Source organism: Anolis carolinensis, chromosome 4, assembly GCF_035594765.1.
Source record: "Anolis carolinensis isolate JA03-04 chromosome 4, rAnoCar3.1.pri, whole genome shotgun sequence".
Classification (NCBI taxonomy): Eukaryota; Metazoa; Chordata; class Lepidosauria; order Squamata; family Dactyloidae; genus Anolis; species Anolis carolinensis.
Genome location: NC_085844.1, coordinates 237,026,494 through 237,049,905, shown reverse-complemented (window position 1 = coordinate 237,049,905; position 23,412 = coordinate 237,026,494). Strand labels below are relative to the sequence as shown.

The 23,412-nt window shown below is 40.2% G+C and overlaps 2 protein-coding genes across 7 annotated transcripts in view; one reads left to right on the top strand and one right to left on the bottom strand.

The window, feature by feature from the left end:
- znf831 (zinc finger protein 831) overlaps positions 1–4,989 on the bottom strand; it is a 72,922-nt gene extending 67,933 nt beyond the window's left edge. Inside the window, exon 1 of the mRNA XM_008122896.3 lies at positions 4,793–4,989. The gene's annotated coding sequence lies outside the window, so the exon portion shown is untranslated. The remainder of the gene's footprint in view (positions 1–4,792) is intronic.
- On the top strand, positions 4,965–18,557 carry LOC100564683 (androgen-induced gene 1 protein). Of its 6 annotated transcripts, none has more exons than XM_062978991.1 (7): positions 4,965–5,235; positions 7,473–7,616; positions 9,738–9,839; positions 11,818–11,933; positions 13,853–14,004; positions 16,916–16,984; positions 18,420–18,557. In XM_062978991.1, exons 1-6 carry the CDS (start codon positions 5,020–5,022, stop codon positions 16,951–16,953), a joined length of 768 nt encoding a protein of 255 aa, XP_062835061.1. In that variant the 5' UTR covers positions 4,965–5,019; the 3' UTR covers positions 16,954–16,984; positions 18,420–18,557. The 6 variants fall into 6 exon arrangements, 5 of the variants coding, with proteins under 5 accessions (XP_062835061.1, XP_062835058.1, XP_062835060.1 ...); XR_010005639.1 differs by having other exon boundaries at positions 4,967–5,235; positions 16,153–16,984; XM_062978988.1 differs by lacking the exon at positions 16,916–16,984.
- Positions 18,558–23,412: the final 4,855 nt, after the last annotated feature.

The following is a 23,412-nucleotide window of genomic DNA, read 5'->3' as shown; positions in this document are numbered from 1 at the left end:
TCCCAACAAAGAGAAATGTATGGTACTATATGGGAAGTCCCCAAGTTACTAACAAGATTGTTCTTAAGTTGAATTTATTTGTAAGTTGGAACAGGTACATTTTTAAAAAATTTAACTCCGGCCAATATGTGTGTGTGTGTGTGTGTGGTTTGGATAGCATTAGGAAGATTTAACACTCCTGAGCCGTTTATTTTCATGTATGCCTAAGCAAAAGATTTTACCTCACTTTCTGTCCCTGTGATAAATGGATTTTGAAAAATTTAGCTGGTTGTGGAAACAAAGATTTGTGCTAAAATTTCAGTGGAGACACTTTTTCCCCATGATAACTCTCTCTGAAGTGAATTTCCCATCTGAAGGGGAGATTTCTCTCATTTCCTGTTGTCTAATCCCCGTTCTTAACTATGAGTCATTTGTAAGTCAGATGTTCGTAATTCGGGAACTACCTGTACTTAGTATAGTACTATGAAATGTAGACATAGGATGGACAATATCTGGCGTGAAAACAGGACATGTGAAAGGGATATATGTTTATGTGTGTGTGTGTGTATGTTGTTTAACATTTACATGAAGCCGCTAGAAGAGATCATCAAGAGTTTTGGAGTGCAGTGTTATCTCTATGCAGATGATGTTCAACTCTGTCACTCCTTTCTACCCCTCACTAAGGAGGCTGTCCAGGTCCTGAACTTGGCAGCTGTGTCGGACTGGATGAGGGCCAACAAACTGAAACTAAATCCAGACAAGACAGTGGTTCTCCTGGTGAGTCAGAAGGCCGAACAGGTTATAGGGTTACAGCCTGTGTTGGACGGGGTCACACTCCCCCTGAAGACACAGGTTTGCAGTCTGTGGGTGATCCTAGACTCATCATTGAGCCTGAAGCCTCAGGTCTCAGCGGTGGCTAGGGGAGCCTTCGCACAGCTAAAACTTGTGCGCCAGCTGCGCCCGTACCTTGAGAAGCCGGACTTGGTCACGGTGGTCCATGTTCTTGTTACATCCTGATTAGAGTACTGCAACACACTCTACGTGGGGCTGCCTTTGAAGACTGTTCGGAAGCTTCAATTAGTCCAATGGGAGGCAACCAGGTTGTGAACCGGAGCGGCATACAGGGAGCGCACTACTCCTCTGTTACATCAGCTCCACTGGCTGCCGATTAGCTACTGAGCATGATTCAAAGTGCTGGCTTTAGCCTATAAAGCTCTAATCGGTTCCGGCCCAGCTTACTTGTCTGAACGTGTCTCCCGCTATGACCTACCACGTAATTTAAGATCTTCAGGGGAGGCCCTGCTCTTGGTCCCACCAGCCGCACAGGTGCGGCTGGCAGGGACGAGAGACAGGGCCTTCTCAGTGGTGGCTCTTTGGCTGTGGAACTCCTTTCCTAATGACATCCGGCAGGCTCCATCCCTTTTGAGTTTTAGAAAGTGGAGACCTGGCTATGTGAGCAAGCGTTCAAAGAATAAGTTTTGTTGGCTTCGACTCGGTTTGGACTAAGGTTTATGTACAAGGTTTTTGTGGATGAATGGCTCAAGTATTTTGGATTGTTTTAAATCTGTATTTAACTGCTTATGTTTTTATTATTTTGTATTGTTGTGTATTGGCATCGAATTCTGCCAGTTTTGTAAGCTGCCCTGAGTCCCTTTGGGTGAGAAGGGCTGGATATAAATTATGGAAATAAATAAATAAATATAGGAATCTCAGTAGACCACAAGCTATACATGAGACAACAGTGATGCGGCATCATAAAAAGTCAATGTAATTCTAGGCTGCATCAATAGGAATATATTGTTGAGCTCAAGAGAAAACATAGTCCCACTCTGCTTTTCTTTGGTAAGATCTCATCTCTCTACTGTGTCCAGTTCTGAGCACCACAATACAAAAAGGATAATGACAAACTGAAATGTGTTCAGGGCAGAACAACCAAAATTACCTATGTTTTGGAAGCCAAACCGAATGGGGAATGGCTGAGGGAGCTGGATGTTTAGCTTGGGGCGGGGGTGGGGGGAAGAGACAAAGGGAACATGAGAGCCATGTTTAAATATTTGAAAGGATGTCACACTTAGGAAGAGGCAAGCTTGTTTTCTGCTGCTCTGGAGACTAGGGCCCAGAGCAATGGATTTAAATTGCAAGAAAAGAGATTCCACCTAAACATTAGGAAGAATATCCTGATAATAAGAGCTGTTCAACAAAGGAATATATTGCCTTGGAACAGGATGCAGTCTGGAAGTTCTAAGTTAACACCGGATGGCCACTTTTCAGGAGTACTTTGCTTGTTCCTGCATGGCAGGGGGTTAGACTGGATGGCCCTTATAATCTCTTCCAACACTATGATACTATGAAATTAAATTTTAATGTCATATATGGGTTATGTAATGTGTTTTTTGTTTATGTTTTATTTATTTTTTTGCTTTGATCATGTAATTTCTGTTGTTTTAACCATGGTTCGCTGCTTTGAGTCTCACCCATGGGAAAAAAGTGGGATAAAAAGAAACGATAATAATTTAGGAAATGAGTTGGTGAATGAAATCAAAATGTAAAAGGAATCCACTCCTCCTTTTCTCCAATGGCCAAACAGTACAACATGTGTATCCATGGGACTATTATCCATGTGTTCATTTAGCTGACAAAATGTGTCTTTTGTAGACATTTTCTACAACCTGCAGTCTGATTCTATGTTATTCTTGGGGCAGAAGTACTTCATTAAAAAAGCGTCTGCTGTTATCTGCAGAATCATGTATATACACAAAGTCCAGGAAATATCCCTTCATGATATAAAGGCCATACTATAAGTAAAATCATACTATCTGACTTGCTAAAACTAAATGAGATTTCAAGACCAGGGCATTTAAATCTTCAATTGCCTTCAAATCTCTTTTTTCACAGACCAGATTGCAAGACAAAGTTTTCCCTGTACAGACTGAAGAAAGGCTACATTACAAAAATTTTTATCCTATTACAGTTCAAGTTTAGAAAACATCAGAAATACGTTTTCAGCAGTTTCAGAAAACCTTAAATAGTAGCAAAATATAGATTAGTTCTCTTGTATAAACAATTATATAGATTCTGTGTTGCTATTTGGCACCCCCTAGTGTGTGATTGTTCTATGGGATTTCTTTGCCTAATAAGAAAGAACTCTTCTGTTTAACACATTCAGAAAAAAATTGACAGAACATGGGAGAGGGAAAATGCAATACCTAAAAAATCCCAGCATGAAGACTGTGAGGAACACTGAATCCTAAGTCAGGAAAAAGAGCAAAAGAGAGAGGGAGGCAGGTCCTCTTGCCTGGCTCCCCCTCTCACTCCTTCCATCTGGTGGGGTGTGGGGAACTCCCCGCACATCTGTCTCCATCCTGGGTTGTTGTATGTTTTCCGGGCTGTATGGCCATGTTCTAGAAGTATTCTCTCCTGACATTTCGCCCACATCTATGGCAGGCATCCTCAGAGGTTATGAGGTATGGAAAAACTAAGCAAGAGTTCTTCCCTCACCCTGGACTTCCCACAGATATATATAAACATTCCTTGCTTAGTTGTGATCCCGGCCATGAAAGCCTTCGACAACACATCTCTCCATCCTCTTTGGTTGTTGGACAAGGAGAACAAATTTCTGACCCTTTGCTGCTGCTGTCACCTCACCTACTTTTTGAAGCAGCCAGTTGTATGTGTCTCAGCTGCACCCAGCTCACTGCCACCTCCAGTTCGTACTTCTTGGCATGGCATTCTATATGCAAAATCATAGTATCTGACTCACAAAAAATAAATGAGATTTCAAGACCAGGGCATTTAAATATTATTGGCATTGCGCCTTGCAGCAGATAGCCTGGCTGCAAAAAGCCATGTTTGGTGGTAGGTGTCACACTCTTGTCATGTAGGAAGAAAAGGGAAGCCAAGTCAGCAATTCAATTGTTGCTCCCCAAATGACTGGATGCAATGGGAGCAACGAACAGACAGACAGACAGACGGCCATCCTTCTCTCCCCCACCCTGGCAGGGCCTCTCTTAGCCAACTGAAGAGCGTCCATCTCCTTCCTCAGCTGAGAAGCTTGACACAGAGATAGTGGCAGGGAGGGGCGCAGCCTATGGCTGTTAGGAATTGTGGGAGTTGGAGTCCAAAACACCTAGAGGGCCGAAGTTTGCCCATGCATGGGCTGAGTCTACACTGCCCTATATCCCAGGATATGATCCCAAATTATCTGCTTCAAACTGGATTATATGAGTCTACACTGTCAGATAATCTGGGATCAGACCTTGAAACCCATGAGATCTACACTGTAATATAAAGCACTTTGAAAGATAGGAAGCAAAGGCTGCATCTCACGTGCATCGCAGGCATGGGCCAACTTCAGCCCTTCGGATGTTTTGGACCTCAACTCCCACAATTCCTAACAGCCTGGCTGTTAGGAATTGTGGAAGTTGAAATCTAAAACACCTGGAGGGTCGAAGTTGGCCCATGCCTACGCTATACAGACCATTAAGTCCAACTCTCTGTTCAATGTTTTCCTTAATCCCTCCTTATTATCCAAGATATTCGCTTATCCAAGCTTCTGCCAGCCCGTTTAGCTTGGATAAGTGAGACTACTGTATATGTGATTACTTCAGTATTGTAATAGTGGATTATTGCTTTGCTGATTCAAAGGAATCCATTTTATTTACGTAAACATCTATACAGCCATTGCCTTCTTCTGAGGCTGAGCGAGCGTGATTGGCACCTGAGCACCTCTCAGTATGGTCCCTACCATTTGAATGGAGGGTTAGTTAAACTCTACTGTATAAAAAGTTTTAAACCTGACTCCTGCTGAGCTAACCTTTCCACTCCAGTTTGGCTCATCTCAGATGAAGGTTTATCGAACTGAGGAGCAAGACGACAGTCACTCCCTGTGGCCTCAGCAGCCCCCTTTCACCCCCCCCCCCCCCGTGAGGAACGTAAACATGGTACGTCCCGCCCGGAGCCCTCTGTGAGGTGGAGCGGCCTCGCGACGCACACGCCAAAGATGGCGGCGGGCGGCTGAGCGCCCATGCCTCCCCGCGGCGCATGCGCTGCCACTGCCGCCCTTCTCGTCCTCCATCCCAATGCGCCGCCATGGTGTTGGGGGCCCGGGGTCAGCGGGCCGCGGCGCTGCTGCACTTCCTCTGCTTGCTGTGGGCGACGTTCGCCCTGACCCAGAACCTCGGCGTGCCCAAGTCGGTCCGCAAGACGCAGGACACCACCTACGGCGGACACTGGAAGCACCTGACCTTCCTCAACCAGGTGGCGGCGCTTAATGAGGCGCGCCTGCGCAGACGGCATTCCCCCCCTTTGGGGGGGGAAAGGAAGGGGGCGGGGCCTGCTGGAAAGGGGGAGCCAATAAGGAGACAGATAGGGAGGGAGGAGGCGGGGCAGAGCGGTGCTTCTCCTAAGACAGGCGTGGGCCAACTTCGGCCCTCCAGGTGTATTGGACTTCAACTCCCACAATTCCTAACAGCCGGTAGGCTGTTAGGAATTGTGGGAGTTGAAGTCCAATACACCTGGAGGGCCGAAGTTTGCCCGTGGCTGACCTACTGCATTCATAGGCATGTTAAGTGCATGGCTGTGATTGACAGGTCCCTGTTCTTTGTGTTGTCCAAGGCTTTCATGGCCGGAATCATAGGGTTGATGTGAATCTTCCGGGCTGTATGGCCATGTTCCTGAAGCATTCTCTCCTGACGTTTTGCCCACATCTATGGCAGGCATCTTTAGAGGTTGTGGAGTATATTGGAAACTAAACAAGGGAGATTTAAATATCTGTAGAAGGTCCAGGGTGGGAGAAAGAACTCTTGCCTGTTGGAGGCAACTGTGAATGCTGCAATTAATCACCTTGATTAGCATTTGATGGCTTTGCAGCTTCAAGGCCTGGCTGTTTCCTGCCCCAAGGAATCCTTTGTTGGGAGGTGTTAGCTGGCTCTGATTGTTTCATGTCTGGAATTCCCATGTTTTCAGAGTGTTGTTCTTTATTTACTGTCCTGATTTTAGAGTTTTTAAATACTGGTTGCCAGATTTTTCAATGGCTTCTCTTTGTAGCCTGACATGGTGGTTGTTAAAGTGGTCCAGCATTTCCGTGTTCTCAAATACAGTAGAGTCTCACTTATCCAACATAAACGTGCCGGCAGAACGTTGGATAAGTGAATATGTTGGATAATAAGGAGAGATTAAGAAGAAGCCTATTAAACATCAAATTAGGTTATGATTTTACAAATTAAGCACCAAAACATCATGTTATACAACAAATTTGGCAGAAAAAGTAGTTCAATATGCAGTAATGCTACACAGTAATTACTGTATTTATGAATTTAGCACCAAAATATCACGATGTATTGAAAACATTGACTACAAAAATGTGTTGGATAATCCAGAACATTGGATAAGCGAATGTTGGATAAGTGAGACTCTACTGTAATATGCTGTGACCAGATTGGTTCATCAAGTGCTCTGCTATGGCTGACTTCTCTGGTTGAAGTAGTCTGCAGTGCCTTTCGTGTTCCTCGATTTGTGTTTGGGCAATGTTGCATTTGGTGGTCCCTAGGCAGACTTGTCCACAGTTGCATGTATACGGTAGACTCCTGCAGAGGTGAGAGGATCCCTCTTGTTCCTTGCCAAGCGTAGCATTTGTTGGATTGTCTTAGTGGGTCTGTGGTTTGTAGGTTGTTTCTTCATCAGCGTCCCTATGCGGTCAGTGGTTCTCTTGGTGTACAAGAGTTTCTTCTTATAAGGCATGCCCTCTATTTGAGGGTTTGAAAGCAGATCCTTTATAGCAGGTATGGGCAAGCTTGGGCCTTGAGCTGTGTGAACACAAACAACAATGGATCTGGACCAAACTTGGCACGCATACCGAACATGACCAACTTTGAATACTGATGGCATTTGGGGGAAAATGATACAGAATGATGGAACTTCCCACCCACCCATATCCCTATGCATTTTTAATGGGGCAATTCAAAAAAATCCAAAAATGATATTTCCCCTAATGTTTATGCTTGCCAAATTACCTAACCCAGGGATCGCTGGGTACCTCATAAACTAGTTGAAAATAAAGGAGGGCCAACGGGAAGCCTTCTGCCTGTTATCTCCTCCCATTTCCATCAAAAGAGACATAACCTACACCAGGCCTGGGCAAACTTCGCCCCTCCAAGTGTTTTGGACTTCAACTCCCACAATTCCTAACAGCCAGTAGGCTGTTAGGAATTGTGGGTGTTGAAGTCCAAAACACCTAGAGGGAAGTCCCAAGTTTGCTCATGGCTGCTCCAGTCCAACGAAGAGATACAAATTTTACAAATACAGTATGAGTAATGTTTCAACTCCTTTTTAGATCAATTTTATATCATGACTTGAAATTGGTATAAACATATCCACACCAAAATCAAGCAGCTGTAGTAAGTCATGTATGAATATAATTTGGCTTCTCAACAAAACAAAAGGAAAGTATGTTCTGTAATCATGTGCTGTAATTCAATTTCTTTGTCATTTAATAGGTCCTGCAGACCGTATTGTATATACTGTGTACCATAATTGATACTGTAGCTCTGTGGATCCCTTCGAAAGAGAGGACTGTGTCAGGCACACTGGTGCCTAGAAGAGATTTCATCTTCTCAGCATTTGTATTCCCTATTGGCTTAGTAAGTAATTGTTTTAATTGTAGTTGTTAGCAGGTAGATGGGTTTTGAAGTCCACATTAACATGATTGACAAAGGATAACAGCTGTTGCGTGATATAGAAAAGGTCCATGTGTATTTAGTAGCATTGTTTGATTTCTTTTCCCCCCACTGGCCTGACAATAAGACTAGAAAAAGTTATGACGGCTGAGAGTAGACTGTGGGACTAATTTTTCCTGCTATTAATTTGCTTGCACAGTTCTCATAGTTGTATGGGAGAGGTTTGTGTTTGTTCACTTTGAAACCTGATAATGTATCCTTCTTTTCAAATAATCCATCCTGTATTGATAAAGTGTAGACTAGAAGTTCTTGATCATGGATAGGCTTTAGAGAGTCAAAATAATAATTTTTAAATTTTATTTTAAACTAAAACAATATTTTCAAATGTTGCCAATATGTAGTATCCAATCTCATCTCCGTAAAGAAAATCAGAGTGCAAAGTGATAAATAAAATGACTTGCTGCAATGCTTGAAAAGGGTAGTTATCCACTGTTTCCTGTAGAAGGGATCTGTAGCTGTCAATGGATTGTCAAAGGGTTCCATGATCTCAAAATGATTAAGAGCCACTGATATAGATGTAATTCATGTCTTTTTTTTTTAAGCATGAGTATGTACTTTATCTTACCTGGAACTGCTCCCAATTCTACCATACCAGCTTCACTGTTAGATTTGGACCAGATCACCATCATATTTGTATTTTCAGACTTGCCAAATACTGTATGGTTGCATGAAGATGATTTATAGGCTGCAGTGAAAAGTATTTTGCTCTCTTATGGGTGGGACCCAATGTTTTACCATTAATTCTGTTTTCTCTGGATCTCCAGGGTGGAAAAAAATCTCGCGAATGTTCGTTGTACATTCAAAACACTCTGTTTTTATTAACCTGTATGATCCACTCCAACAAATGACTACAAATGCTTTTAGTTCACGCTAATAAAGTGTCTTTCATCATGCTAATGGGATGCTAGGGTGTTTTCAAGAACCCTATTTTAAAATTAGTTTTTTAGATCTCATGGTGAAATATTTCCCTGCATCATTCTTGCCACCAGAGGAAGCTATGTCCACTCGAGAAGAGCCCAGTATGCTAACATATCTACTTAACATCTACTTGTGCACTGATACGTGTTGCCTAGAAAATGATATACTACATTACAGGATCCCACTTGAGAGAAAACTGAAGGGTTTTAACATTAAATCTAGTTTCACCATAAATGATGTTAACCGTACAATTGCTGCTAACTATCATTGTTATGTAAATAGTAGTAACAAGAAACTCTCAGTCAGCTTGGAATCCTTTTGGTGAGGAAGTTGGTGTTTTGTTTTGTTGTTGTTACAGTATATTCTTTTCTATTGCACTATTGACAGTTTGTCTTGCTAGGTAAAAAGCAACTACAAAGATTACATTATAACTGTAACATTGTATACGCCCAACAGTTCTTTGTTACAGTGTATGCCATTTTTTTATTGTGTCAGAAGCGAATTGAGAACATACAGCAAGTTGCTTCTAGTGTGAGAGAATCGGCCGTCTACAAAGATGTTGCCCAGGGGACGCCTGGATGTGTTACCATCCTGTGGGAGGCTTCTCTCATGTCCCCACATGGGAGGCTGGGGCTGACAGACGGGAGCTCACTCCGTCTTGTGGATTTGAACCGCCAACCTTCAGATCAGCAATTCAGCTGGCACAAGGGTTTAACCCATTGTGCCACCGCGGCTCAGTTATATGCCATGAATCCTATGAATTAGAGAGATTCTGCCATTAAAAGGCAGGTCATTTTAATCAAGAACCAGTGTGCTGTAGTGTTTGAGTGTTGGCCTATCACAGACACAGGGTTAATGTGATGTTATATAGTATCTCGTGTTATGTAATCCCAAATAATGATCTATATGAAATTAAGTGTTTTCTATTAATTTATCTAAAGATAAAATGAAGGGAATAATATACTATATCCATAATACTAAATGGTCCATTTGCGAAGAGGAAAATGGAAGAGCAATGCAAATATTTTGAAGTTAAAAATGTTAGATACCCATAATAACCATTTGTATCATATATTAATTATTCATGTTTAAATGTTTTTCTCTCAGTTTGTAGCTGTTGCTTTCTGGGGCCTTTATGCATATGACAGAGAACTCGTATACCCTAAAGAGCTTGATGATATTAATCCAAGTTGGCTTAATCACTCTATGGTAAGTGAATGATAAGTGGTACATTGACATAATAATTCTAAGCAAAGTAAACACTTAAGTATATGGAATTTGTTCATTATTACTCTGATTAAAAAGTATCTATTCTGGAGGTGTGATCTGCAAAACTAATCATACATTACACTAAACTAGGTTTGGGGAATATGTGAGCCCTGTACGTCCCCTATTTTTATTGTTCCCATCTTCTGTACCCAGAATTTGTGACGATACTATTTGAATTTTTATCTCATGGCAGCAAATGCTTTTTTTGTCTTGAAATTTGTCACTGCACAAACAAAAAGAGAGCTGCACTTTGACTTCAAAAGAAAATAAGTGGGGAGGATGTTTTTATTTTAAAGGGATATAACACCTCCTCCCCACTCCTATATCACAGTACCATCAATTTAGGCAACAGGTTGTTGCTTCTGAAAGGCCAAGCAGAGCATGCGGTATTTTCACTCTCACTCCCAAATGTCCCAGTTTGTCATTGAAAAATGGCATGAATCAAGCTCATATGCTTCTCCCTTCTTCCTCTGGTACATACCAAGAGACAACGTTTGATGGTTTATCTACAGACTTCTCCATTAGGTCTGAGGGGACTCTGTCTGTTTTAAAGTCCATCCAGTGAACAAGCCAGGAACATAAAATAGTTTGATACTGGCTTTCTGTGAGCTGCTGCACTAGCTAACGGTATTGTATTTCACTTAGATCAGGGAACTACTTTAATGCCACATTAGCACAGTTCAGTTCAGTTTCTATACAGTATTTGCCTAATGCAGACTATCAAAGGGGAAATACACTGCTCAAAAGAACAAACAAACAAAAAAATGACCAAAACTACAAAAAGTGCATCCTAACTTCCCATGAAATATAGATAGCACCCACCTGGCTGGCAGGTGCCTATGCCTTCCAATTCAACCAGCCTTGAAAGAACCAATCCACTTAAGGCAGCAGGCTTCCTACCTGCTGTGATACCAGAACAGCATTTATCGCTGCAAAGCTGATGTTGATCCACAAGAAGAATCAAATAACAGGAAATTATGAAGAAACTCCTGCACACAGGTGTTCAAGTTTTATATTAAACTGACTCCTTCTTTCAGTTCATATTCTACATGCTTGCTAAGCATGTATTATCTGATTGCAACAGTATACAACCCTGAGTCATGAAGAGTCGGAAGCGACTGAATAAATAAACAACAAAACAACCCTGAGAGAGTGTGTGTGTATGTATATATGTGTGTGTGTATGTATGTGTATATATATATATATACACACACACACATATATACACACACATACACATACATACACACACACACACACACACACACACTGAGAGAGAGGTTTGTTTTGTTGTTTATTCAAAATTTTCTGGTCCCAAACATTTCAAATATGGGATATTCAACCTGTAATATTCAAATACACTTTGCAACCAATCCCATACTTCCCCTGCTTAGGAATATGTCATATATATATAGGACAGACATACCCTTCATACCTCTCTGTCCTATTTTGAACATTAATGCCAAAGAGTTTTCTGCAGACTGTGCAGAATTGTATCAGCATATCTCTGTGCAACATGCATCAACTTGTTCTTTCCTGTAGTCCCCACCACCCAAAAACCAATGGAACTTGGATGTAGGAATGTATTATAAATGATGTTTAAAAGTTGTGTATTATGGATTTCTAGGGATTGTATATCACACGCCTACTTTATATTTCTCATTGCACAATACATTCATGTATGCACTGTATTTTCAGAGTAACTTCCTAACCACAGATACAGAAGCTCAATTAGCAGGAGAAAGAAGGAAACTGACAATTTCTCTTTTTGAGCAAGACCATAAAATATTTCCCTTGTGATAAACACAGCATAAAGAATCAGAGTGTATAATATTATAGCACTGTTGAAATCAATATAACGATCAATACTATGTTTAAATATTCACCACATATACTTGTGTGTGGTTTTAATTTTTAGCATACTACCATTCTGCCGCTGCTTTTCATAGAGCTGGTTATATGTCCTCACAAGTATCCCAATAGGATTAAAGGAATTTTTGGTCTTGGCTTCTTTGCAGTTACATACCTTGCCTGGTAGGTATTTACTTTTTACCTTTTACAGTTTCTTACTCATATTGCGCAGACATAATTGTTCCTTTTATATTAACTTGACACAGTTGTTTTAAGAATCTGAGGAAGCATACATTTGAATATCATCACACAGAAACATCTTTGGAATGGCTTCCTCCAAATGATTTACTATAATTCATCTAAGACACTTGAATGTTATTGTTGTGTGTCTTCAAGTCATTTCTGACTTACAGCAAACCTATCCTGGGGCTTTCTTGGCAAGATTTATTCAGAGAGGGTTGGCCTTTGCTTTCATCTGAGGCTAAAACAGCTTGACCTGATGGCTTTTCATGACTGAATGGGGATTCAAACTGTGGTCACTGGCATGGTAACCCAATTCTTAAGCCACTACACAATACTGACTTTCCAAATAACAAGTTATAAAAGATTATAAATATTATCTAAACAATGAACATTAGTCAAATATTAATTTTATTATTATAAGCACAGATTTATGATTTAATTAAAATATAAGGATTTCTACCCCCCAAACGTTTTAACTATGAAAGTTAAATGTTTGTGTATATTCTATTTAAATTAGTGTTAAACACTGTGAATCCTGCCCAGTGTCTTTAATGAAATCCAAATTTAGATAATGTTTATCATTTTATATATGTAACTAGCTGTGCCCGGCCACGCGTTGCTGTGGCGAAGTATGGTGGTATGGGAAATAAAGTATTGAGGAATTGGTGGTAGTTAAGGTAAAGGGTAAAGGTTTTCTCCTGACATTAAGTCCAGTTGTGTCCGACTGCACACTGAAGTGGATTATAGGGCAGTGTGGAGTCAAGATAATCCAGTTCAAAGCAGATAATATAAGATTATAAATGGGTTATATAGCTGTGTGGAAGGGCCTTGAGTTTACCTGTCATATAATCCAGTTCAAATCTGATAATCTGTATTTTATAGGCAGTGGGGAATAGACCTAAGTGAAGCCTAACTCTGCCTGTCCCCTGGGCTGAGTGGGTTGCTAGGAGACCAAGTGGGAAGAGCTTAGCCTTTTAACTGGCAGCAATTGGATGAAAACAATTATTCATCTCCCTCTAATTAGGACTTTATTTTTCTTTTCTTTTTGTAGTATGAACGTAGAGGCATGGATGAGGGGTTGTGCTGCCAAGTTTAGTGTTTCTGGGATGTGTAGTTTTGTTGTTTTGTCCTAGGCCGAAATTTCATTACCCTTTTATATATATAGATGAATAATAATAATTTTGTATTTGCTACCTGTCTCTTCTTTCAGAGAGTTGTATTTGCATGTGACTTCAGAAATAAGGACATGCAATCAGCTAAGAGTTATTACAATTCTATGAATCTTTACATCTCATTGTTGATGTTAAATTAGAGTTAAAGATTTAACAGTATATTGATTTGTTTTAGCGAGCTTGATAGGTGACATTTCCCCATGTCCTATATTGTTTGCTGAGCTCTACCATTTGTGTTATATACAACTGCAATATTATGTGCCCAGGGCCAACAACCAAAAGTTATGGCTGCATCCAGTTCCAAACCCTGAGAACTTCCTCTTAAACAACAAACAAGCTCTGGGTACATTATTTGCTGGTCTCATAGACCTCTGATAAAGATTACCATGGATGCATTAGATCATATTCACATGCACTTTGTCTTTTTCTTCACAACTCTGAAATTCTAAAAAATACTGGTGTTTGCAATAAGCCATATATATCTCACCCAGTGCAGTGAATAGGTCAGATTGAAAACAGTGATGGCCTGGTAGTTTCTTTGGCCAAAGTTATTGTTTCTTGTCTTGTTTGTTTTCCTGTTCTGTTTTAGGGCTCATTCCAGCTCCATGTTTCACTTGGGAGATATTTCAGTGCTGATATTTCAGTCCTACCCAAGACCATAATATTTATCTCTCTCTTTTTTTAAAGGATATTATGGGTTCACTATAAATCTGGGATTTGGGCGTATCCAATTCTAGGAGTACTCAGTCCACTTGGGATGGTAATATTTTTTTTTGTCGCTTTCACTATCATGGTAACCTTCTACCTCCTTGGGGAGCAACTAACAAAACAGCTGTGGGGTAAGTAAAGCAGTGTGATTTTTTCTTTCCTATTTAATGTTAATGTAATGCTCTAGTGAGCCTAAGGGACAAATTTTCAATATTCAATATGTTAGTAAACAGAGAAAAATGTGTTCTCTCAGGAAACAGCTTCTTAAAAGTAATGATGACTGATATATCTTTCCTCTCGAGTCGCTCCACAAACACTGCAGAAATTCCCAGTCATGATACCAAGCCCTCCTCTTCACTAAAAGGCTTGATTTTGACATGGCATTTGACTAGCCATGCCACCTCTCTTAAAAGAATTGTCAAACCATCTTCTCTGACCCAGTGCAAAACTTTTTCTGCAATCACACTAAATACCTTGTGCTTAGGCACCATCTCACCAAATAGCTGTCTGTGAAGAGATGACTTCATCATGAATAATTGAGCATTTTGCAACAGAGCATACAAAGCCAACTGAGAGCAAAAGGAAAAGGGACAGCATAGAAGACCACCTGTGAGATTAATTGAGTAAGCATAGGTACTGCATGCAGAAGAGGATCTGCATTTATCTTTAGATTTTGCTAATAATTATATACTACTACTACTACTACTACTACTACTAATAATAATAATAATAATAATAATAATAATAATAATAGTCACTGACCAACACAGACAGAATCTTCAGCACTGACATCAGTATAGAGTTCAGCCTAGACAAATGTGCCAGAGTGACATTAAAGAAAGGGAAAATTAAAGTGAGGATATAGAGAAGCCAGACAGACAAACTATATACTGCAATCAGCCTGAAGCCTATAAATATCTGGGCATACTACAGCTGGACAATATCAGGCATGGGCATGTGAAAAATGGGGTCAGCAAAGAATATATTCAAAGGGTCAGAAAAATTCTGAAGAGCAAATTAAATGAAATACGATCAAGGCTATCAACATCTAGGCCACCCCTGTCATCAGATACACTGCTAGAATTGTGAACTGGATGCAAGCAGAGCTGGATGATCTGGACAGAAAAACAAGAAAACTGATGACAATCCACTACTCAACAGATTATACCTGCCCAGAAAATCAGGAGGCCGAAGGCTTCTGCAAGTGAAACAAACGGTAGAAGAAGAGAAACATGCACTGGCAGATTATGTGAAAGACAGTCAAGAATGAATATTGATGGAAGTCAATAGTAGAAAACTGCTTAAAGTGCAAAAAACAATGAGTGAATACCATAAAAATATAATGCAGAGCAGAAGAGAAAACTGGCAAAAGAAGGCTCTCCGTGGACAGTTCCTGGGAAAAATTGAGAGCAAAATTGACAAGGAAAAACATGGATGTAGCTCACAAATGGAACTTTGAAAAAAGAGACCAAGGACCTGATTCTTGCAGCCCAAGAACAAGCTATTAGAACCAATGCCATCAAAGCCAGAATTGAAAAGTTGATGACAGATCTCAAATGTAGACTCTGCAAGGAAGCAGACGAAAGGATGGATCACATCCTCAGCTGCTGCAAGAATATCGCGCAGACAGACTACACGCAGAGGCAAAATACCATTGCTGAAATGATCCATTGGAACTTGTGCCACAAACACAATCTGCCTGTGACAAAGAACTGGTGGGATCACAAGCCAGAAAATGAACACATCAAACTACTCTGGGACGTTCGAATTCAGACTGACAAGAGTTTTGGAGCATACTCCTAACCTCACGATCGTGTTAAAAAACAAAGTGTGGATCTTCAATGTTGCAATCCCAGGTGACAGCAGGATTGAAGAGAAGCAACTGGAAAAACTGACACAGTATGAGGATTTAAACATCAAACTGCAAAGATTCTGGCACAAGCCAGTAAAGGATGGTCCCAGTGGTGATCGGCACACTGGGTGCAGTACCTAAAGCCCTTGGCCTGCACTTAAACACAATTGGTACTGACAAAATTACCATCTGTCAGCTGCAAAAGGCCACCCTACTCTGATCTGCACGCATTATTTGCTGATACATCATACAGTCCTAGACATTTGGGAAGTGTCCAATGTGTGATCCAATACAATAGCCAGCATAGTGATCTTGTTTGCTGTGTACTAATCTTGTGTATCAAATAATAATAATTATAATATAATGTGTCATGTTGTGCCTAGTGGCAAAATATTCTGAAATTTCTTATGTTCCTTTTTCCCTGTAGCAAGATGTAAGAAGAAGTGTGCATAGAGAAGAACCTGGAAAAAGTATAAGATCATTAAAAGTTAAAGCTGACTTATGGGAGAGAACATTAATCAAGATAAACATGTTAACCATACCTGGTTCACAAGTATTCAGAAAATGGCATTTTCCTCAGTATGATATGTGATAGTAAACAGACAAAAAAACAGAAAGAAGAAAACAGAAGAAAATCAGAATAATTGCACTTCTATTACGTTTTCTGCTTTTATATATAGAAACTCAGGATATACAATATGAACAGATTGTGTGCACATAGGGTTATTTTCTCACATGGCAATAGAATACCCTATTTATTGGAGTAAGATACATCCAAATATAAATATGAATATAAGCATTTCACATGTATTTATGCACCTATCACTTTTCTTAAAAGATTATTTAAATTCTTCAGGCAATACATGTTTGGGGACAAAGTGCAATGTCTTTCCTCCTAGCAGCCATGTGCCACTAGGAGAAAACTGTTTTATGCGAAATATGTTTTCTAAAATAGTATGCAGTTCAAGGTATAATTGGGAAGAGCTCATGCTGCTTGATTCTTTTGTCTCTACACTAGATTTCAGCACATAGAAGAGTTTTTCATTGGCCGTTATACAATTGTCAAATTCTGCCTGGAAGTTCATCAAATATTCTTTTCATAAGTCAATGTACAGGTTGTGGATAACTTATTCAAAATGTTTGTGAATAGAAGTGTTTTGATTTTGGATTTATTTATTATTATTTTGAAGCCTGTATTTACCTACATGAACATAATGAAATATCTTGAAATGAGATACAACTCTAAATACAACATTTAGGTATGTTTCAGATATGTCTTATATCCATAGCATGAAGGTAATTTTATATGCAATATTTTTTATAATGGTTTGCATGAAACAAAACTTGCATCAAAAACCTAAGGAGTCACTATCTCAGGGCCCATCCAGATAGTCCCAAAATGCAAGATTTTTACTGGAGATGTCCAAACAACTCCTCCAGTAAAAATTGATTAATTTGGAACAAGCCAAGGTTTCCTGACTTGATCCAAATTAATTAAATACCTTATTAGATCCAGGCCTTCCTGAAAGACTGGGTCTAATAAAGTATTGAGCCTGTGGGGACTGACTTCTGGGATCATGTTCCATGACGCTGGGGGGTGGGGGTCTGTTTCAACTGCCATCTTGCACCTTTTGAGCTCTTGGAGCCCAATGGTAGCGGGAAGGCGTCCACCCCCAGCTCCCCATTTCCCACTAAAACTTACTAAAATGGTCCCTGGTCACCATAAATCCTCTATTTGCGTCTTCCTGATGCGAGAGGAGTTGGGAGCTAAGAGGGATTTTCCTCCTTGCCCTTCCTATCTCCTCAGCTGTCATTTTCTCATGCCAGGTGGACATGAGAAGAGGATTTATGGTGGCCAGAAACTTTTTAGTAAGTTTTAGTGGTAGATGGGTAGCTTCAAGCCATCCAATTTCAAAAGCCTGGGGGTTTGGGTGTATAAGTGGAGACAAGAACCCACACCGAAGCAGATTACTTAAACCCGCTTCGGCACGGGTTTTAGGGCTATGCAAAAGCACCCTCTGTCACCCTTGTGGAAAATGTTGGGAGTATTTGAATGTTAGAGTTCCAGGTAAAGGATGCTCAACTTACTTCACTATTTCATTTGGAATAACATGGTTAAAATAAATATGGTTCTGTCAGGTGGTGAGTAGGATAAAGCAAGTGGGTGGGAACAATGATGTGCACTGTACTTTTTACATGTGTTTTGTGAGCTCACAGACAAGACAATATACAAATAACTTGTCTTAACACAGGGAGCACTCCTAAATGTTCCCAAACATGCATCAGTTTAAGTCAGACAAGAATGTATTTCTGTTTATTTCAATAAATACAGTTTATATTTATTTTATCAGGTTGCTTTGATATAATAATCTATTACATAGCATATCATGTTTTTGATTAAGGTTATGCATTGTTTCCCTCAAAACTAACCTAGAACAAAATTTGAGACTTCAAATTTCAGCAAATACTGGATTCTTCACTGCTGACATCTTTGGAATTAAGCTGTTAATGAACCAGTTCTTTAGGGGGTTTCTCTGTTTTTTCAATTCACAGTAATAAAGAGCATTGTGCAATATTTCACTTTATTTCAAAACATCCATGGTTCTAATATTTCATTTTACTTTTGCATTCATGGTTCTAATTCTACTTGCCTTTAATATGAAATACTTCCCTTCCTTTTTTCATCCCACACAGAATCAGCTGATCATTATTATTCACAGTTTACCGGCATGTCTACATGTATAAAGCAGATGGAAGAATCTAATTCAAGAATTGTTTCTAGTAATAGAGGACTCAAGTAGCTAACTAAAAAGGGAGAGCAAAGTACAGATATGCCAGAGGTCTTGTCATCTATGTTTCATAGCACACATTTTCCTGAGTGTTTGGATTATGCTTCTCTTTTTGGAAAAAAAACCTGATTCTTTTTTATTTTTGCAGTGAAAAACATATTCAGGTACAGTCTATAAATCACAAATCCATACTAAATATATGAAAGTGTTATCTCAAGATGTCTCTAACTTTAAAAAAAGGTATAATGTCAAATCAAGAAACTATGAGTGTATGAGATATTCACCCTTTTAATAAGAACTCATATCTTAACAGTCAGTGATATATGATTTCATAAAATGTGATATTCATTATTAAAAGGTTATATGGGGTGGAGATATTGGCAGCTGTCTCATGTGACACTGGTCTTCATGCAGCATATTGGAGACATTAGCCAACTATTTGTACTTCTGAAGCAGTATCTCTTGTAAATACTGCATATGTGGCCATCAAAGCATAATGAACATTGCATAAACATTGCCACTTCACATAATTTTTGGTATATCCATGCTCCACTTTTGTGGAAGCCACAGTTCACATAAATACAATCCCACAGGAGGAAGGAGTCTAGTCTGCACTCCTGTAGGAAACAAACTATTAGTCTTGGCCTGAAAGTAAAAACACTGGAAGCTTATTTATTCCAAAAGGAAGAACATGCCTTCTTTCAGTGAAACAAATTGAAATGACTAGTGCTAATGTCTTAGAAAAAATAAATAGTGCAAAAGAGAATACATTCTCCAAATCCAAGCCACATAGTTAACATCAACCATGTGTCCTTACATGGCAGTGTACATTCATCAGGTTTTGACAACTTGCTAAGTGTTTCAAAATACACTGATAAGCTTACCACAAAATATCTTGAAGTTCTTAGTTCGGCAGCAGGATCCAATAGAGATGCCATTTCCTTGTTTCCATTACCCATCTTTCAATAGTGCTAAACTGAATGAACTCCAGTGCTGCTGAGCAGGTGGTGTCATTGATATGGAGGGCAGTAGTATTACCCCAGGTAGTCTTCATAGTCTTCACTGTACAATCAAGATTTAAAGTCTAACAGAAAGATAATTATAAAGACAACAGGAGCATTTAATAGACTCCAGTGTTTTTGTAAACTACATGAGCTTTAGAAGGGATATTATGACTCATGCCTGGTATGATTCATTAACAGAAATTTCTAAATGGTCTGTTCTTTAATTGCCAAACAAAGTTTTTCCATTGTTACCCTCTGCCATTTGCAAGTACAATTTGAAGCCAGAAATATAACCGCCTTTCCCGCTCTGACATAGTATAGTATCTGCTGCTTCTGTAGAAATAATCTACTAAGGATTGATCTACTGATGTTGGCTTTTGGGTGCATAAAATATAAAACATTATATTAGATTAACGGCTCTATACAGTTGTTCCCATACACTTCTATAGGCTTTTTCCTACATACTCCGATTACATGGTATCAAAATTATGGTACATATCCCTTTTGTCCATCGGTATCACTCTTGTTTGACTTTGCTTCAAGATAAGAAACTCCAGTATATTTACTCTAGTTGTTTCTTTGTTGTGGCTTCCAGATTTCGGCCTATCAGGAATATTTGCTCCTTTTATGCCACTTAGATCAAATACTTGTTTTTGATAATATATTGTGGTTCAGCTTATCTGGAGAATTTGCTCCTTTCATGGCACCTAGATCAGATACTTGTTTTTGATAAAGCTTTGAAGGGATGTCAATATAACTCCAATCGTGTTCACAGAAGTCTGTTACAGTTCCATAGCAAGCTCTTGGAATGGTGCCTGGCTTGCATTATATAAAATAGTTTTGAAAATGTTTTAAAAGTTTTAAGGTTACAAAACAGTGCAAATTTATTTTACTATATGAGATGGACACATGAGAATACAATACAAATAAGGCATGAAACCACAATTGTAACGCCTCAGGCAGAAATCTGGCTACATTGTTTTGGAACCTACAAACATCTGTCTTGTTTTGCTCTATTCTATGGCAGATCCAAAAAAAAAGTGATCCAATCATATTTTACTTCTGAATAGCCTTTTTCAGATATTCTAAACAGCCACAGTTTTTTTCTGCCTTTGAAAACTTGTACTATTCACTGTACAATCCAGGATTATTACTTGGGAAAATAATTACCTATTAATATAATTTCACCTTCTCTGGAGGACAAATGTGCTTGGTGGCCAAATAAAATACTCGGTATGTATTAATAATGAAGGGCTTCCCCCCAAAGTGAATTTTGTGTACATCACATAATTTATATTTGATATAATTTATATTTCAGACCATTCCAAAAATTCCCTCGTAATTTAATGAAAATGTATCCAGCTGATTAAACCATAGCAGAAAAGCAGTATGTTACAAGTCTATACAGTATAAATAAAATTACCTTAAATAAATAGAAGTATCCTCTGCCCTATACAAGCTGTCTTCAAAACAGGAACTGGTTAGGTACTATCTAATCATATCCTGGTTAGGGGAGGGGGGGAAATCTATACAGACCTTTGAAAAGTGAGGACAGCAGGAAATGTCTGAAAATAAGTCACATGGCTTACTACTGATTTGGCAGGGACCATCACAATTCTCTATTGTCTCAATTTTTCAGCTTCTTTTAAAATCCACTCTCACTATCCTCGTCTCACTTTCCCCCTTTGTCTTCATCTTACTTAAGTCGCTGCAAACCAAGCTGAAAGGGTAAAAATACTCAACTCACTGGGGAGAGGAGGTGGCAGAATCTTGCTCAAGCAAAGCTTAACTGCTGCAGCCTCTCCTATCTTATACTGTATGTTGGGCATCCTCAAACCACAGCCCTCCAACTCTCAGAATTCCCAACAACTGAACAAGCTGGCTAGGGATTCTGGGAGTTGGGAAGCCAAAACAGTTGGAGGGCCATAGTTTGAGGATGCTTGCTGTATGTTAATCTTTCTGAATAACCTTTCATCTCTTTGGTCCCTACAATGTAATGCAGTGCAATGCAGTTAAACTACATGTGAAACTGCATTATATGGCAGTGTAGATGGGGGCTACACCACACTGGCTTTTCCAGTACCTCCATTTTAAAACATAAATTCATTGTGCAGCAAGTGTGAAATATATCAGATCCATGCAAAAGACTATTAGGAGGTAGAAGTTGTAAATGTAACTTTTTAAAACAGTTTTATTTTATTGAAAATATCTTAAAACAGAACATCAAGAATGACAGCTTGTAGGTATATAAAGTAAATGGTTGATATGTAGCTGTTACAAAGATTCTGCCACAGTCTAGTTCTTCTGGGGTACTTTTAAAGGTTCTCTCATATGATATAGTGGAGCCCCCAGTGGCGTAGTGAGTTAAAGCCTGTGACTTGAAGGTTGGGTTGCTGACCTGAAGGCTGCCAGGTTCGAATCCAACCCGAGGAGAGTGTGGATGAGCTCCCTCTATCATCTCCAGCTCCATGCAGGGACATGAGAGAAGCCTCTCACAAGGATGGTAACATCAAAACATCCGGGCATCCCCTGGGCAACGTCCTTGCAGACGGCCAATTCTCTCACTCCAGAAGCGACTTGCAGTTTCTCAAGTCGCTCATGACACGAAAAAAATATATGATATAGTATAATTATATTATTAGCACTTTCTAAAATTTCTGGTGATATAACAAGATTGTCCAAAATCCAAAATTACATAAAATCGAGGTGACCTCTTAATTGAGAGGACCCATACTTCAGTGACAGGACAATACTTGGTTTCTGGGAATTCCCAGTTTGAAGGAAGTGTCACGTCAGGGGTATCAAACCCATTTTCTCAGATGTCATTGAATGATGACTCCCATTACTTTTGATAATTACCCACCATGCGGACTGGGGATAATGGTGGGTCACCATCATCCCAGGGAGAAGTGCAACAGAGTGTTTGAGACCCTGGAGAAGGTCAGGTGTGGTAGCACCCATGACAGTCCCCCCGGATTGAGGATACTGCTGTTTAATGCCAGGTCCGTCAATGGTAAATCAGCAATCATCTAGGATCTGATCGTGGATGAAGCGGCGGATCTGGCTTGCATCACTGAGACCTGGTTGGATGAGCTGGGCGGAGTAAATCTCACTCAGTTGTGTTCGGGGTGCAACAGCAGGCCAGATCTGGGGGGAGAGGAGGTGGGGTCGCGGTGGTCTTTTGGCAGTCCATCCCCCTGGTCAGGTGCGCCATCCCACAATCCACAGGTCTTGGGTGTGTACATCTTAGGGTGGGTGCCCGGGACAGTTTGGGGATTCTGCTAGTGTACCGTCCACCCAGCAACACTGCAGTCTCCCTGCCCGAGCTAGCCTTTGCACAATTAAAACTTGTGCGCCAGCTGCAACCTTGCCTTGTGAAGTCTGATCTGGCTACAGTGGTCCATGCCTTAGTTACCTCGAGGTTGGATTATGGTTGGACATGGGGCTGCCCTTGAAAACGGCCCGGAAACTTCAGTTAGTCCAGCGTTCGGCAGCCAGGCTTCTAACTGGAGCAAATTACAGGGAGCAGTCTGCCCCCCTGTTTAAGGAGCTCCACTGGCTGCCATTTATTTTCTGGACCCAATTCAAGGTGCAGGTGATGACCTACAAAGCCCTGAACGGTTTGGGACCCACCTAGCTTTGTGACTGCATATCCCCCTATGAACCCACACGATCTCTTCGTTCGTTGGGGGAGGCCCTCTCACTTCCGCCGCCGTCACAAGTGCGGTTGTTGGGGACGAGGGAGAGGGCCTTCTCTGTGGTGCCCCCCCCCCGGCTCTGGAATGCACTCCCAAGGGAAATTCGGCTAGCTGCCACCTTGAAAGGGTTTAGGAAAAGCTTGAAAACTTGGCTGTTCACACAGGCTTTTGAATAAGTACCTGTGATGTCCCCTGG

Coding starts and splice junctions, on each gene's coding strand:
- LOC100564683 (XM_062978988.1), top strand. CDS start 5,020: ATGCGCTGCCACTGCCGCCCTTCTCGTCCTCCATCCCAATGCGCCGCC. Junction 7,617..9,737: donor TTGTATTCCCTATTGGCTTA/GTAAGTAATTGT, acceptor TTTTTCTCTCAG/TTTGTAGCTGTTGCTTTCTG. Junction 14,005..18,419: donor ACTAACAAAACAGCTGTGGG/GTAAGTAAAGCA, acceptor CATCCCACACAG/AATCAGCTGATCATTATTAT.